Genomic DNA, 16,921 nt, shown 5'->3' with positions numbered 1-16,921 from the left:
AAAATGCCAAATAAATCAATCCAATTTACATTTCGGGCCTAAACCCGGTTCGGCCCGAAATTCCCGGTTGTGACTATACCGCGCTAACCTGTCAGAACACACCTGAAAAGACAACACATGCATACTATATAATAATATAGTTCTATTAAGCACGTAATTAAATTAATTTCATCAGTTTACCCTTCTTGGGTCATAATTACCAAAATACCCCTGGCTAACCAACGAGGTCTTAACATATTAAAATTCATATAATTTCACATATATTGAACTATATAATAATATAATTCCTCAATTATTCATAATTATTTAATTAGGGTTTTGCTAATCCTTTTCTTAATTCCAGGGTATTACATGGGCAATTAATGCTAATGGTGTGCCTCGAAACCATGAACTGCCAAAACTCAAAAGCATGTGAGTTTTCAAAACTGGGTTAAGACAAATATACCTTTGTAATCATTTAAAAAGATCTTTTTATTAAAAAAAACTTTTTAAGGGGCAATTATTATACCCAAAATTCGACTACACTTCAGAGGATGACATGTGTTAGTTTGTGGAATATGAACTACTTGGTATCATAAAGTTATACCATTTTACGCAAAGAGAAATAACTCATTAAAGATAGAATTAATAGAGTATATTCATAATTCGCTGGCTGTATTGTCTTAAGCGAGATAAGGATACAAAACTATTAATACCTATATTGACGAGACACCAACCTACCTTAAAATACACATATCCAAGGACAAGATTCGTTTATTTTAAAAAGAATAAGTGAAATTTCTCAAGGCAACCTCCGACAATATATAGCGAAGCATTCACCTTGCTATTCATAAGAAATATTGACGAGATGAATCAGTTGTTAAACACATACCGTATTTTCCACATTACAATAACTAAGTGTAACAACTTAGAAATATGCAGGACACGATTGTCCAGTCTGCGAGGCCTTCAAATAGCAGTTCTTAAGTTTGCTCAGTACACTGGTGCTCATGTCGTTGCTGGAAGGCATATGATTGTCCAAATCACCATTGACCTTTTACAAGTTAAGCGAGATGATATTGTCCAAATCAACATCTACCATCTTTGATGATAAGAATGATAAGCAGTTATGCGGTTATCAATTGTTATCCACATGTGTTTAAATGAAACGTGATCAATTCCCACGTTTCATGAAACGGTTATGTATTTAGAATTTAAATGTAAAAAACTATTAACCTATATTTCTATAAATAGGGACAGATCCACAGAAAAATGGGACAGAAAAATCTTTGGGAGAAATACTATCAATTGTATTAGATACTCAGAAATATCTTGAATAGGATAGGCTCGTAGAGTATGCAGATTTAATTGCAAAATCACGTAAAAATACATGGTGTTATTATTATACTTGTTATACTTTATTAATTTCTTATAATTTTTTTGTTAAATTTATTACGAAAAAGGCTTATTATTGGTTAACGAAAAATCTGCGTTAACACCTAAAATTTAAATAAATCTCCATAATTATGAAAATAATAATTAAAAGTCCAATTCTAAAATTAAATTCTAATTATCTACTAAGGGTCCGTTTGGCACAACTTTTGAAAAATCTAAAAGCTGCTTTTCAAAAACGTTGTGATAAAAATGTGTTTGATAAGTAGTTAAAAAATAGCATTTTGAAGAATTTTCGGAGAAGCTACAGCTAAAAGCTAAAGCTGCTCCGACCCAACTTTTAGAAAAAACTGTTTTGATTAAAAGACTAAAATATTTTTTTTTACTAAAACTATATTTACTTATTTATTATATATTAAAAAATAAAAATATTTAAAATAAATTAATTATAATAAAAATAAATAATTAATAAATTTATTATTTTTTAAAAAAAATAATTTATATTTTATTTTAATATTAACAAACAAAATCAGTTTAGAATTTTTCTTATATACTTGAGTTTTTAATTTTTTTTATATTTGATAAAATATGATATAAAAATACTATAAATTATTTTTATTAGATGCATATAAATTTATATTTGTAAAAAAATTAAAAATATATAGAAAATAAAATATTATATAAAATAAGTTTTTACATATTTGTGGTTATAATAAACTAGATTATAACATTATCATTATCATTATAATAGATTTTAACAACTCACAGTACTTTGAAATTTATAATTTACCAAACATTCAGCTCAACTTTTTTCTACAGTTCTGATGCAGCTGCTTTTTCTCACAGCACAACTACAACTATTTTTTTTCACAACACAACTATGCCAAACTGGCCTTAATTCTCAAAATAAAACTAAGCGGTCATTACAATAAAAATAGAAAAATTAATATTACATAAATATATATAATATTTTATATAGTGATGAATTAGGATAATATTTCTAATAAGATTCATGTGCACAAAAACCTTATTTTCTCAAGAAGAGATAATTTTTGTACACAACTAAACACAGTAATACTATTTTTAACACTTAAAAATTATGGGTCAATGCTAGCAAGAGAATGACAATGTGAAATGTTACTCTGTTTGTTTTGAGGGTTTAATCTTGGAATATTATTCTCTTAGTAATACAACTACCCTTGAAGAGAGTAACATTGACACCTTAAAAAAAAGACAGACTTGAATTATTCCCTTCCATTATATTAATTTGAATAATATTTTTTAATTAATAAATAAATTTAAATTGCATTAATTATGATTTATTATATAAAAAATATTACCACATATATTTAGTGTAGTGGCCAAAAATTGCTCTAAACCCAACGATCGAAGTACTTACAAAGCCCACTTATAAGTAAGAAACGAGGAACCCGTAAGCCCAATGGCTCACATGGGCCACGCCCAATCCATGTCGTTTGGGTCATACCCATATTTGAGTGTCCAACCCACAATAAAGCTTGATCTTAAAGTGTAATGTTAAGGTTGACACGTGGAGGAGGAAGAATGTTAAGTTTCCCAACTAACCCACGAAAATAGCGATCTTCCCTAGCATAGCGGAGCAAGAATATCAACCCTCTAAGTGATATGCTGATGTGAGGACGCTCATCCAGGAACGAACCAAAAAGATGACATACATCCCTGGAGAAGTGGAGGAAGACCGTTTCTCTAGGATGGACCACGTTTCAAGAGGTAGCCGTTTTCCTAAGATAATAAATAGGCCCACACTAGGACTAAAGAAGGGGAAAAAGAGGATATACGAATATTCATTCTCTTTCTATAGTTTTATGACTAAACTTATCATTTCTCTACGATCTGACGTACTCTTTCTCATTCCAGTGAGTAGAATTTGACCGTCGATCATCGCATAACCATAGACACAGGAAGTATCTATTTACATTTCTTATTTTCTTTTCTACTTCACACTATAAATTTACTGACTTGACCGTCGGAGTGCCTTCAACCGGCACCACCCCAGTGTCCCGAGGTTTCACGGTCATCCTTTGTCTTTGTCCGCAGGTTGTCGGTGCCCACAAACGCTCATTCCGATCATTGTAGATTTTAGCGTCTACATTTAGTATGTGAGATCATTTTTTTTTTAAATTAAGTTATTTTTATGTTATTGGTAATAATATATATATATATCTATGTTATATTAAATGTGGCTATATAACAAAAGTATATTTTTTTTTAAAAAAAAAAATAAACTTATTACACATATCTCTCTTATTTTTCATCTTATATTAAATGTGTCTATATAACGTAAAATTTTATTTTAATATTACAATTTAAATTTAAACTCAGTGCACAAATTAAAATAATATCTTTTTATTATAACCTTTTAACCAAAAAAAATATATTTCTATTTTTTCTAAAAATAATAAAAAAAATAAAGAAAGTGTATAATATTTCTAAAACAACGAAAAGTGTTATAAAATTAAAAATATTACAGTCATTTAACTAAAATTATAATTAACAACATGTTTTGAATATTATTATGTTTACCTTTTATAAATAATACATAAATTAAATATTTTTTAATAAAAAATATTTTTGTTTATTGAATAACATCCACACATAGGGATGTACATTTCCACCATGGGGATGGGGCCTCGCGGGGACCCGCCCCTAATAGGGTGGGGATTTTCTGTCGAAATGGGGAATGGGGCGGGGATGATGATTACTTTTTGTCCCTGAATGTTAAACGGGACGGGGATGGGGATCACACTCCCCGCCCCGACGGGGACCCATTTAATATTTTGTTTTATATATTTAATAATATTGATAATTGATAATGTATATTTGCATTTTTTTAGTATAGTAATATTCTTTTTGTGAATTTTAAGTTGTATTTTAGATAATAATTAATTTATTGAATAATAATTAATGTGTAATATTTTAATTTATATGTAGTTTAATATTTTTATATATTAAAATTTTTATTGTAAACTTTAAATTTTTATTAAGAGATTCCCCGCCCCGACCACGACCCTATTAGGGGATTCCCCGCCTTATACCCGATGGAGAATAAACGGGGATGAGAATTAAAATTCTTAACGGGGATATAAACAGGGGAAGCATTCCCTGCCAATTCCCTGCCCCGTGTGCATCCCTATCCACACAAAAAAAAAAAAAAAAAAAAAAAACTAATTATACAACTAAAAATATACATAACCAAAATAAGAACACATTTTTTTTTTTGCGACACTTGAGTTGCTAAATAAGTATATGTGCATTGCACGTAATATTAACTTAGTATATATATATGTTATACATAAATTTTAGAAATTTTTACATAAAAAATACAAATTGACACTTTATTAACAAAAATACCTCCATAAGGTATGAGTAGCAATTTTGTTTTTAATGAGCTTTTATTTATCAAAATACCACTTGCACAATCCATTCATGTCAGTCCAAACTACCTTCCAGCCATTGTCCTTTTAAAATCCACATTGAAAACCCACGAAAACAACCTCCTAGCCATAACCTTCACCATCTTATTTTCCCAACTGTCCCCTTTATCAATTTTTTTTATACATCTTTCATTTTGCATATATAATGGCTATTACTTGTGATTCTGCTTCTCCATCTCTATTGCCAAAAAAAGCTTAAAAATGGGTCATAAATTAGTTGCTAACAAGGCTAAAGGGAAACGCTAAGTCATCGACGATGATGACTTCGATTTTGCTCCCCCCGTGGCTAAAGGTGGTCGTCGTCCAGTGAAGAAGAAGTCGAAGGTGTCTTTGCCTGAAAACAATTTCAACTTCGACGGCCAGAAGGGAAAGAAGAAGTCAACTATAAGACAATTGTGATGAAACTGTAATGCAACAATTATATCTGTTGCGAGCCAACTAACACAAAACCACAAAACAACTAATAATTCCACATATTTAATACAAACGAATATTACAACAATCGGGTTTAATCTATACAGATCGCGTATTTGATAATTCCGAGTTCTCTTTTTATAATACTATGATATTGTAGTAGCAAAACTATTATTTAATTAACTTGCAACTTAATTGCAAATAGAAATATTAAATGTGAATGTGTATTTATAAGAAATTATTTGTTAGTATTTTTTTTGTCATTGATCGATAATTTGTTGTACCTTAATAGTAATATGTGGAGAAACAACTGTTAGCAAAATATTTATGCAACTGTGATGCAAGTGTTATGAAACATTAAAAATTAAAACAGTATTTTCACGTACGTAACTCTATCTACATATTTATTCGTAATTTAATATGAACAAATTCACCATTGGAAATCTAAAAAACAATGAAAATGCACCGGGATAAACATTTAACTATAGTATTGATGTACTTTTTTTTGGATTATACTTGAGTTGGATTGTTTGAGAACTCCAGTTCAACTTTTGAGATTTGCATTTCATGGATCTAAAAATTGAAGTCGGGACATTAGTTTTATGTGAATTAAACCGAATTTTCGGTTGAATTTTAGTTTCGTAGTAGTTATTCTGTACTTTTTCTTTTCATGAATTCGAAACAGCCTTTATTTTGATTGATTCTAGTCGTCTTCTCAGGTGAAGTCGTCGAAATTAATGGTGGTTCTCTTTCTGGTTGGGTTTCGTTTCGGTTGTGTTAGGTTGCTGGGTTGGTCAATCGAAGGTTTTGTGCGTGAGTTTGTTCTTTTTCTCAGGTGACGTTGTTGGAATTAATGGTGTTTTCTCGCATGCCGAAGTTTTTTCATCGTTGGTGACCTCATTGCATCGCACAAATGTTTCAATCTGAGGAAGTGTGGATATGTGGGTTAAAAGTGTGTGTAAGAGGCATTTGTGTAATTTTTCTTTATTGGGTTGTACATTTGTTTATTTGGCTGGCGGAAGGTTTTTTTGTAATATTATTATTATTTTTTTTTTGGTTAAAACTGAAAAAACTCCTAAATTTTATACTAATATATACATAAATGACATAACAAAAAAAATAAATAACATCATAAATCAGTAAAATATATACAAATAATTATTTTGATTGATAAAAACTACAAAATAAAATTTAATATATATTATACAAATAATTATTTTATTTTTTATCGTTAAATTAAATCAATTAAATATTTTTTTTATTTTAATTTTTTAAAATAATATATAAGATTCTTGTATTAAATCAAATGATGTAATTTAATTTTTTTTTAAATAATATATTCTCTTTTATAATATTTTGAATATTTTGAATCTTATTGAATAGAAAGAAATGTTGTGACTTGTGAGAGAAGAAGATAAGTTAGAGGGGTGATTTAGAAAGTAAATTAAAAAAGATGAGATGATTTTGGTAAATTATTTTCAATTATGATGCCTAAATATAAAAACTCAAGATTTCATATAACAATTTAGGTGCCGTTTGGTAACACTTTGTTTTTTAAATTTTTTAATCACAAAATGAAAGTAAAATTTTTGTTTTTAAAAATTTTGCTTTTGAAAAACAAAAATGCGTTTTGTAACCACTTTTGTTTTTCAATTTTGAAAACAAAAAATAAAAGTGTGTTCTGTAAAGTTCATTTTCATTTTCATTTTTTGATTTTATTTACGTCGGGTCTAGGTCCGGAGTTGGATTTGGGTTCAAGTCAGAGGTCGGGTTCAGCGTCAGGGTCGTGGGGGATTTGGGTACGGGTCTGATCGAAGTCCAAGATATTGATTAAGAAAAAAAACTGTTTAAAAAATATTGAAAGTGATTTTTTTTTATTATTTTTTTTTGAAAAGATTTTTTTTTGATTCTCAATTAAAAAATTAAAAAGTAAAAACAGTTTTATAGAACATGTTTTTGAAAAATATTTTTAATTATCATAAAACTCAAAAAAAAAAAGACTTTTTTATTTTTACATTTAATTTTTTTTTTTTTTTTGCATTTTTACGGAATTTTACATAGAAATTCTATAGCAATTAGGATGCAACCTAAATTGTAATAAAAAATCGTACATAACCTCCTATTACAACTAGCCTTGCAACCACTTTAGAAACCAGTAAATTTAAAAAAAATAAAAAAAAAATAATATATAAATTAATTCAAAAAAAAAAAAAAAGGTTTGACTGGGAGTTGGGTGAGTCCTATCTACACGCAAACGCAACGAAGAAACTCTCTCTCTCGCTCCCCAATGTCTTTTGAAAATTTATCTAATCATATATTGCCACGTCACTAACGGTTTGTCTTTTCTTAGTAATGGTGACGCAGGGTATAAAACCCCACGTCGGTTTTTGACTAGCTGTGATCAAAGAAGGCCAGTCTGGCATCATCCAGAGAATCCAACGCGAGGATCTGCTGGTTGATTCTTTTGTGCCCATACAACAATCAACGGTCCAGATTTCTCTGTGACCTTATATTGTCGTTTGCTACAGAGATTCAGAAAAAAGAATGTGACAAGGAGAGTTTTAGAGAGAGAAAGAGAGAGAGAGGGTCTCTCATTCTCCTCCACCACTGCCACTGCTCTTTCTCATAGAGCCCAACACCGAAGCCGTAGACCGCTAAACGCTGAAGTCAGACCCTTCCCTTTTCTCATTGCTGGCGCTAGCTTCCTAATTTGTCTAGAAGGAGAAATTTCGTTTTGGAGATAGAAAAGAAAAAGTCATTTGTTGGATACCCGCATTTTTGTCGGGTTAGTTCTTTGTTCCTCTTCCTGCTTTTGAGTCTTGAACGCTCATTGTTTCATTCCCAGATCTGGGGTTATACTTGTTTATGATTCTCTTTTCTTGAAAATTATGGATGTGTGTGTGTGTTTTGTTTGGATATTACTTTTGGTTTTTTGAGGTGGGATTTGCTTGGTTGATGCGAATTTTTTTTGTTCGGGTAAAAAAGATATTTGCTTAGAATAATTTCATCCCATGAAAGTTTGCGTTATCTAGCAAAATGGTCGCTTTCAAATAGTATTTTTATTATGTTGTTTATTAAAACCCTTAAAGATCTAATGATGCCATTTTTCAGAATATTCTTTTCTTTCATTCGTTCATTTTTTTTTCTTTTCTTTTTATATAAGTTTTTGTATTTCTTTCTGTTTTTTATTGTCTTCTCCCTTTACTTGTTGAAATTTGATAGCCATAAAGTAATGGTTATAAGCATTTTTATGTGATTATGCTGAATTTCCCGGTCGGTGGTCGATTTGATAATGGCTGATATTTTTGGATTTCCTTTTCATGTGGGTCCAATTACGTATAAAAAAGTCTCTTAGTGGAACTAGAATCCAGAACCCAATTGCGTAGTAGACTTTTTTAATTCCTTCTCTTAGAAGCAACATTAATGAGTACAAATATACAATGGATATCTATATGTTTTATAGACGTGCGTGTGTATAAATATATATTGGGTTTTCTCCTCTAACATGAGACTTTTCTGTTTATTTAATTAAATTCATGATTTACATGTAAAATTATGTTTTTGTGTGTGGAAAGAAGAAGATATTATTAAGATAATGCTTTAACAAGTATGAGTTTTCAGCATTAACAAGCCTAATACTTGTTAAAACATTGTAGTTCTAAAGTTATTATTATTGTTTATAATTTTCTCATCCATTTTGTTTTTCTTTTTCAGCAGGACTGTAGATCCTATATATAAACATGGTTGCTCAGGAGTTTACCGTTGATTTGAATAAACCTCTTGTATTTCAGGTAATGTCACATTGACATTTATTTACATTAATTTCCGAACAAAATAGGTTGCAAAAAACGGTTTTTATGTGTAATTATTTCAGCAGTATGCCTTTAGATATAAGGGTTTTTTCTTATTTGTCATTATTAGTATAACTATGAACACTCTTATATCTCTCATCCTCTTGAATGTCTTTACCTATTTCAATCTGTATGGATACAGATTAGTCCCAGAAACTATCTTCTGGCTAATTTACTGTAATTAAATTGCACCAACTTTTCTCATAGGTTGGTCATCTTGGAGATGCTTATCAAGAATGGGTGCACCAGCCTATTCCGACCAAGGAAGGTCCTCGGTTTTTCGAAAGTGATTTCTGGGAGGTAGGTACTATATATCGCTGTTATCACTGTTTGAACATAGTAGTATTTATGATATTCCTCTTATCTGGCTGGCTAAATTCATCCATTGTTTGAGAGTGTATTCTGACCATTTCTTCGTATTATAGTTCTTGACAAAGACGGCCTGGTGGGTAATTCCTCTTATCTGGCTCCCAGTTGTCTGCTATTTCATCTCCAAATCCGTACTAATGGGCCACACATTTCCTGAGATAGCTCTCATGGTGGGATTAGGTATATTCATATGGACGTTGCTTGAATACACATTGCATCGTTTCCTTTTCCACATCGAAACAAAGAGCTACTGGTTAGTGATGCTCTCCTTTTCTCTATGCTCAAGTTTATTTGTTTGATTTTGAAACTGTTTTCGATGTACCAACTTTTGTCATGATTGCATACAGGGGAAACACTGTACATTATCTTCTCCATGGCTGTCATCATAAGCATCCCATGGATGGGTTGCGTCTTGTTTTTCCTCCAGCTGCGACTGCTGTTCTGTTGACGCCAGTATGTATTTATCCCCTTGTTTCTTCATCTTTTGTTTCTGAATCTGGTGCCTTTTCTTGTGGCTAGAAAGGAACAGTTCTTTATGAATTTTATTTCTTTAAATTTGGATAGATTTTTCTTATTAATTTAAAGTGACAAAGCACCATGGGTTCTGTTACAAATGGTTGTGGTACTTAATTACTAGGAATATCATTAGGATATCATTCCACTTATAGAGCTCATATAGAATTTGATTGTAACATGGGAAATCAAAATCAAAATTTACATTCTTATCCTGGCAGTTCTGGAACATGGTTAAGCTTTTTGCTACACCTTCTACTACTCCTGCTTTGTTTGGTGGTGGTTTATTGGGTTATGTGATTTATGATGTTACCCATTACTACCTTCACCATGGCCAGCCATCAAAGGACTCGCTTCGACATCTTAAGGTGAGAAAATCAAACATTTCGGAATGGCAAATTTAGTCCTAATCACTATTTAGAAACTAGTATAGCATATAATACTATTTCATATGTAAACATGTTCTGTTTTTCTTCCCTCTCAGAAATACCACTTGAATCATCACTTCCGTATTCAGAACAAGGGTTTCGGCATAACTTCATCTGTATGGGACAGAGTGTTTGGAACACTTCCAAAGACAAAAGCAGCTGAGAAAAGTAGATAAAAAATAATTTCATTGGCAAGGAGAATAGCATCTCTCTCATAATTGATGGTTATTATGCTTATTTTCCTTCATAAACATTCTTTATTCTATTATGCTATGATCTTTTCTTTTTTTTTTTTCTCTTCTAGTTTAAGATGGTGAATTCGGGATTGTCTTTTTATGGATATGTTGGTGGTGAAGTTTCAATTTTGTCTCTTTGTTCTAGAAGGTCAAATGTATGTATAAATCAGTTACATTTTCTTAGCTATTGCTTTGTTTATGGAGGAAAATTCTCTTTACTTGGCTATGTATATTTTCTGTCAAACTTGGTCCCTTTGTACTTTGTCTCTTCAATTATTTGGACTTTGTTTTGTATGTATGTAGTTTCCTTTTTTTTGTTACAAGAAAAAACCAAAAGTATTGTAAGTGTATTGACCTGTCGTGGGAATCACCAAGTAAAATAATCATGCGATTCATGCTAGATAGAGTTTAATTTTAGATCAACAGGATTAAGCAAAACTAAGAAGACTTTTTTTTTTTCTTTTAAATAGAACTTCAAGATATTATCGAAGATTTGATGTTATTACTATTTTTACAAAAAAAAAAAAAAAAAAAGGAAAATTGAAGCTAAAAATATCTCAACTTTTTACCTTGCTTTTTCTTCCCTTTATCAAGTGCCTGCCAGTTGTAAATTTAGGGCTAAATAACTTAAACATTGTGTTTATTTATAGTTAATACTAAAATGCTAACAAAACAATTTTTGCCATTTTTTTTTTAATAAATGAAGCAACCTATAGATAGAAATGTCATTAGTAGGAGTGTAAATCGATTGGGTTGACTATGATCCGACCTCATTTGTATTATGTATTGATCTGTTCTGTCTTAGATTTAACTTGACTTATTCAGATCGAGTTTGATCAGATTAGACTTATTTTTTTTTTGTCTTTTTCTTTTAAAGAATTTTATATCCAAGTTTATAATTTTTTTTTCACATCTATTTTATTAGGAGCTAATAATGCATCATAAAAGACAAAAGACAAATTGTTAATTTTGTGTTCTTAACACACTCAAATAATCATTTCATCCTTGATTGTTGCCACTTTTAATGAAATTATCATTTTATTCACAAATAAGTCATTGCAACAAGTTCTCAATCTTGGCATTATCAATTTATTTTTCTTTTGTTTGCCAAAGTCAATAAACAGGAAAGAGAATATCAATTCTTATCACACTAAAAAAAGTAATTTTGCTTTAGAAAAAAAAAATACTACATTTAAGAGTGCTAATTACAACCTCCACACTCGAAATTACATACTTGAATATTTTTTTTTCAATTTTTTTTATAGAGGTATTCGTTATAGTTACAGCATCATTCCTGTAAATTTTTTTTAAAAAAATCTAAATAGTTTACAGTGCTGAAAATAGAGTCCTGATATTCTAGTTTATCATGCGTGTTCAAAAAACTTTAAATGTATTTTCGGCACTGTAAACTACTCAAAATTTTTCAAAAATTTACAGGGATAGTGTTGTAAGCATAACGAACATCGCCATGAAAAAAATTGAAAAAAAAAAAATCTAACATATGTTTTTGGACACGGAGATTGACTAAGACGTTGTAATAGGAGGTTGACGGTAGCACTCCTCAATTTTTAAAATCATCACTAATATTATCGTCAGTATTAATGTAGTATGATGATTACATGAAATAAATCTCCTAAAAAAATACATGAAATTAACTATAAACTTTTTATATGATCACGGTTTGCTGTGTACGGTTCCTACAAAAGAACAAATGTGTCAATAATAAAAATATAATTTAATTAATAAATTTTAAAAATAAAAATAATTATCATATTCGGATCTACATCATTATCTTGATCATTTACAGTGATTAACTTAGTTGTTGTGCCTATAAAAAAATAATAAAAATTATCAAAATAATATAACAAAGTATTATTAATTAATAAACATGGTAAAAAAATATTATATAATAAGAGATAAATAAACATACCTTGTTTGTATCCTCAACCAATTTTGAGTACATACCAATGCCTCCAAAGTAGTAGGATGAAGTCTCCCTCGATGTGGAGTCACATGTCTATCGTCAGTGCTGAAGAGGACTCTGAAGTAATAGTACTAATCGACACAGCAAATATGTCTTTGGCAATCATGTTCAACACAGGATATTTGGATCCTGTTGTATTTTAATAATTGCATATATATAAAAATTCATCAGTTCTGGGTATTGGTCATCTAAATAGAGATCTAATTTTGACTTTTTATTCATCGGACCAAATGAAGCTCAAACATATAAGTCATAGTTAGATAGATGATCATGTGTTGAAAAAGATGATGACGCATTATCTACTTGTGAATTGCTTTCACTCAAAGTAGGACATTTATATTTGTATTCATTAGATTAATCATTACAAAGCTTGCACACCTTTTTAATTTCAACAACCAATTTATCACCCATACAGTTAAGGAAAATAAAATTGGAGCAACAAAAACTTATATATTAAGATCTAAAACCATTGCAATAGTCATAATTTCACGAATCTCTTCCCAATACTTTTGAAACTTAAACATCATTTGAGTTGCCATATCCTTAATAAATAACTCATTTAATGTCATTCCCTCTTCAATTTCCTCTTAATTTTACACATCTCTAGGAATAACAGATTGACAGTAGGGTACTTAGTTTTAGAAAACAACTTTGTCACCTCATGAAAAACTTTCAGCCTTTCAAAAACTTTTGAGCTCTAATCTAATCATCTTCTGATGACAAACATTTATACTTTGGCCGATCACGAAGCTTTACTCGCTCAAACATTGTTTTGTACAATAAAATTGTCTTCATCATTAAGTATGTTGAATTCCATCTTGTAACACACTCAAGAGACAACTTTTTAGTACATGTCACTCCAAGATGATGAGCATTTTCCTCAAATTTTTCATAACATTTTTGTGTGCCTGGCCAATAAGCGATAGTGTCTTTAATCTTATCAATGTGTGGTGAATCCTCACCCTCAAAATAAGTTGTGACAATAGTAACAATGTCCAAGAAATACAAATCAAAACTCAAACCAATCACAAAACCAAAACTTGAACTTAATTGAAATAAGACAAAGAAAACTTAACTCAATAATAGATGAATAGTGGATCTTTATTGAATAGGAATAGTCAGTATACACAATAGAATGAGTCCAAGATTACAACTCAACACAGTAAGTAATTACAAAGAAATGCCTCACATTGAGGGACATCACTTCAAGAGTGATACTCCCTTTTTACATCCCTTTACACACACTCGCTATGATCTTGAACTCTCTCTCTCTCTCTAAATTGAATCTAAAGTATGAGCTTTGGAGATTAGAGATCAGAACTCTCAACTCATAACTCTGAAATAACCCCTATATATAGTTGCTGGTGGGTCCCCTTTAAGTTGGTATTAAAAACAACTGTTATAAATTGCAGCAGCTTTCTTCAGATTCATCTGATGAGCAAATAGATGAACATACTGACTTGAGAGGTTAAGTGAGTTTAATCCCAACAATTCCACCTGATTAGACTCACTTAATCTCTGATCCAAAAGAAATAGGTGAGGACATTAAATGTCCTGAATGCTCAACAAGTTTAGACAGTGCCTAAACTTATCTCTTTGTGCCCAAAATAAAACTCTATTTCAATGTAATCTTTTTCATTCAATTATCAATTAAGAAATAGAATTATTTTCATTACTTATTTAGTATATCATTTGGTTCATATGATCATTTATATGTTTATTTGATTTAGAAATTCATCCAAATCCTTATCACATTGATATTCTCTTTTATTGTGTCATCAACACAGTGGAAAGTAAGCAAGGATATGTGATTAAATGTATTTCTAGATTTATCAGTACATAGGGTTTAACTGATATGATAATCTATAACATAGTTTACCTGCACATTGGATAAGTGTTATGTCCTTTCCAGGGCATTGGTTAAAGTAAAGCTTGGGTTGGATGCATGGAGTATGCATTGGAAGGGATCGATATTGAACTTGGATTAGATATGATAAATTTATCGTAATATCTATTCAATTCAATATCACCTAGTTGATCCTAGATCAAATGATCTTATTCCTGACATGGTTAGGTTCGATCTCAAGAGTGTTATTTGTGTTCTTTGATTTGTTAGTTAAGCCTACCTTTTGGTATGGGTGATACGTACATTTTGGGAACATGGTAGTACGATTGAGTGGGAGCGCTAATCATAGATATGGAATCTATAACTTCTATCTAGACATAGAAGTGAAACGATAATTTCCTTCGAGCTTGGCTAAACAGAGATAAATGGTTGAGTACTCATTTCAATGATTATATTAGTTCACTGAAATATCATTTATAGGTGGCTAAGTGTTTTAAGGATAAAATACATTGAAGGGTGAAACGGCAAATTAATCCCTATGCAATGTAGATCATCTATAGAGAATCATTAATAATTGGGATTATAACAATGGATAATTAATAACGTATCTATATATAGAGCGTTTTATGTAACTGATAGTGCAATTCCAAGTTTTATGGTGGATGTAATGAGAAATTAATAAGTTAGTGGATTTACTTGGTAAATTCTAGATCTGCTTATTGGAAGCTCAATTATGTAGGCCTATGGTCCCCATACTAGTTGAGACAAATTGCTTGTAAGACTCAGTTAATTAATTTTAGTTAATCAATTATAATTCTAAAATTAGAGTATGTCTAGTTTATGAATTGTTCACTAAGATATGGCTTGATTGTGAAGAAATAGTATTTTAGGATTTATTTGTTAATTAAGAGACTTTATGGAGTCTAATTAATAAATATTATAAATGACAATTTTATTTTATAATTATTTTAATTATTAAATAAATAATTTTGGCATTTATAGGGTTGAAAGTACAAAAGTGGTTTTTGTGAAAAATAGATAAAATAGTTGAGAAAAATGACAAAAACTAAACTAGTGTAGGGCCCACTATGTGGCCGACCACTAGATGGGTTTTTCACTCTATTTTTATCAATTTTTTATTCCAAATAATTCAACCCTAACCCTAGTAGAAAATAGCATAAAAGGAAGGCTATGATCTCATTATCCAACTAATGCCTCTTAAGCTAAAAACCTAGTTTTCTCTCTAGGTTGATGAGACCTCTTCCTTCTTCTTCTTCTTCTTCTTCTATTTTGAAATACTATAGCCTCTCTTCACAAACAATTTCAAGCCTTAGTGATTGAGTGCATGCCCACACATATCAAATAAGTCCTCAATCATAGTGTGTAAGACTGTGAAGAATCCAAACACAAAGAAGGAGTTTCGGGCTCAGATCTTGGTGATACTCTGCTACAGAAAGGATACAAGGGTTAGAGATTTGAGCGGAATGAGTCATTTATTTCCGCTGCAACCAATGTAAGGTTTCTCATACCTTTTATGTGATTATTTTATATCATTTTAAAAGTTCATGTTTAAGATGTTAAAAAAATATACTTGTTAGTAAATCTAGATCTTGGTAAAATATATATTCCAACAGTCTCTAGTTACACTTTTAGTGAAAATACCTGCATGGTTATCATGTGTGTTTATTTTCTTCACTTGCACCTTCTTTGATGACACAATATCCCTTATGACGTGTAACTTGATATCAATGTGCTTTGACCTCTCATGAAACATTGGATTTTTCATGAGATGTGAAGCACTTTGATTGTCACAATAAACTGTGATATCCTCAGATTTGAAACCTAACTCCTTTGTCAACCCCTTAAGCCATATAGCCTCCTTGATGGCTTCTGTAGCAGCCATGTATTCAACTTCTGTAGATGACAAGGATACTACTTTTTGTAGGTTAGATTTCCAGCTGATGCAGCCCCCAAGAGTAGTGAACACAAACCCTGTTAGGTGTTGGGTTTTGTGCCCTAAATAAAACCCTTTACAATCTAATTAGTTATCAATATAAGAAATTTGAAGTGATTTATGTTTGCATGAATTTTACATGCTTATGGTTTAATATGTTTATTATGTTTATACACAAAATCTGTTAAGTCCAGATCATATGTTTATTCACAATTACAGTATTGTCAACACAGTGGAGTGTGATTGTGATTATATGATTCAAAAGACTAAGTCCCTGTTTCATCAGTGTTTTGGATTTACACTGATGTGATAATCAGCGATGATGTGTACTTACACTTGGAGTAAGTGTTATGTTCTTTCCAGGACATTGGTAAAGTATACTAGTTTCGAATGTATGGAGTATACATTGGATTGGACCGATATTCAACTTAGTTAAGATAGTATAAACTTACCGTTGTATCTTTCCAAGTATCAGTAGTTGA

At 30.5% G+C, this 16,921-nt stretch overlaps 1 protein-coding gene across 4 annotated transcripts; it reads left to right on the top strand.

Annotated features, from left to right (window-relative positions):
• Positions 1 to 7,655: 7,655 nt before the first annotated feature.
• Positions 7,656 to 10,949, top strand: LOC115697693 (dihydroceramide fatty acyl 2-hydroxylase FAH2). Of its 4 annotated transcripts, none has more exons than XM_030624788.2 (7): positions 7,656 to 8,043; positions 8,976 to 9,049; positions 9,317 to 9,409; positions 9,535 to 9,731; positions 9,826 to 9,931; positions 10,213 to 10,359; positions 10,476 to 10,949. In XM_030624788.2, the coding sequence occupies exons 2-7, from the start codon at positions 8,999 to 9,001 to the stop codon at positions 10,593 to 10,595; spliced, it is 714 nt and encodes a 237-aa protein (XP_030480648.1). In that variant the 5' UTR covers positions 7,656 to 8,043; positions 8,976 to 8,998; the 3' UTR covers positions 10,596 to 10,949. The 4 variants fall into 4 exon arrangements, with proteins under 4 accessions (XP_030480648.1, XP_030480646.1, XP_030480647.1 ...); XM_030624786.2 differs by having other exon boundaries at positions 7,660 to 8,043; positions 8,973 to 9,049; XM_030624787.2 differs by lacking the exon at positions 7,656 to 8,043 and adding an exon at positions 8,714 to 8,865 and having other exon boundaries at positions 8,973 to 9,049.
• Positions 10,950 to 16,921: the final 5,972 nt, after the last annotated feature.

Source organism: Cannabis sativa, chromosome 7 (genome assembly GCF_029168945.1).
Source record: "Cannabis sativa cultivar Pink pepper isolate KNU-18-1 chromosome 7, ASM2916894v1, whole genome shotgun sequence".
NCBI lineage: Eukaryota > Viridiplantae > Streptophyta > Magnoliopsida > Rosales > Cannabaceae > Cannabis > Cannabis sativa.
This window is presented reverse-complemented; position numbering and strand designations above follow the sequence as displayed.

What these genes read in the sequence shown, in the direction of transcription:
- LOC115697693 (XM_030624788.2), top strand. Translation starts at nt 8,999, where the DNA reads ATGGTTGCTCAGGAGTTTACCGTTGATTTGAATAAACCTCTTGTATTT. An exon ending in ATCGAAACAAAGAGCTACTG is followed by an intron (nt 9,732 to 9,825) that starts GTTAGTGATGCT and finishes GATTGCATACAG; the next exon opens with GGGAAACACTGTACATTATC. An exon ending in ACTCGCTTCGACATCTTAAG is followed by an intron (nt 10,360 to 10,475) that starts GTGAGAAAATCA and finishes CTTCCCTCTCAG; the next exon opens with AAATACCACTTGAATCATCA.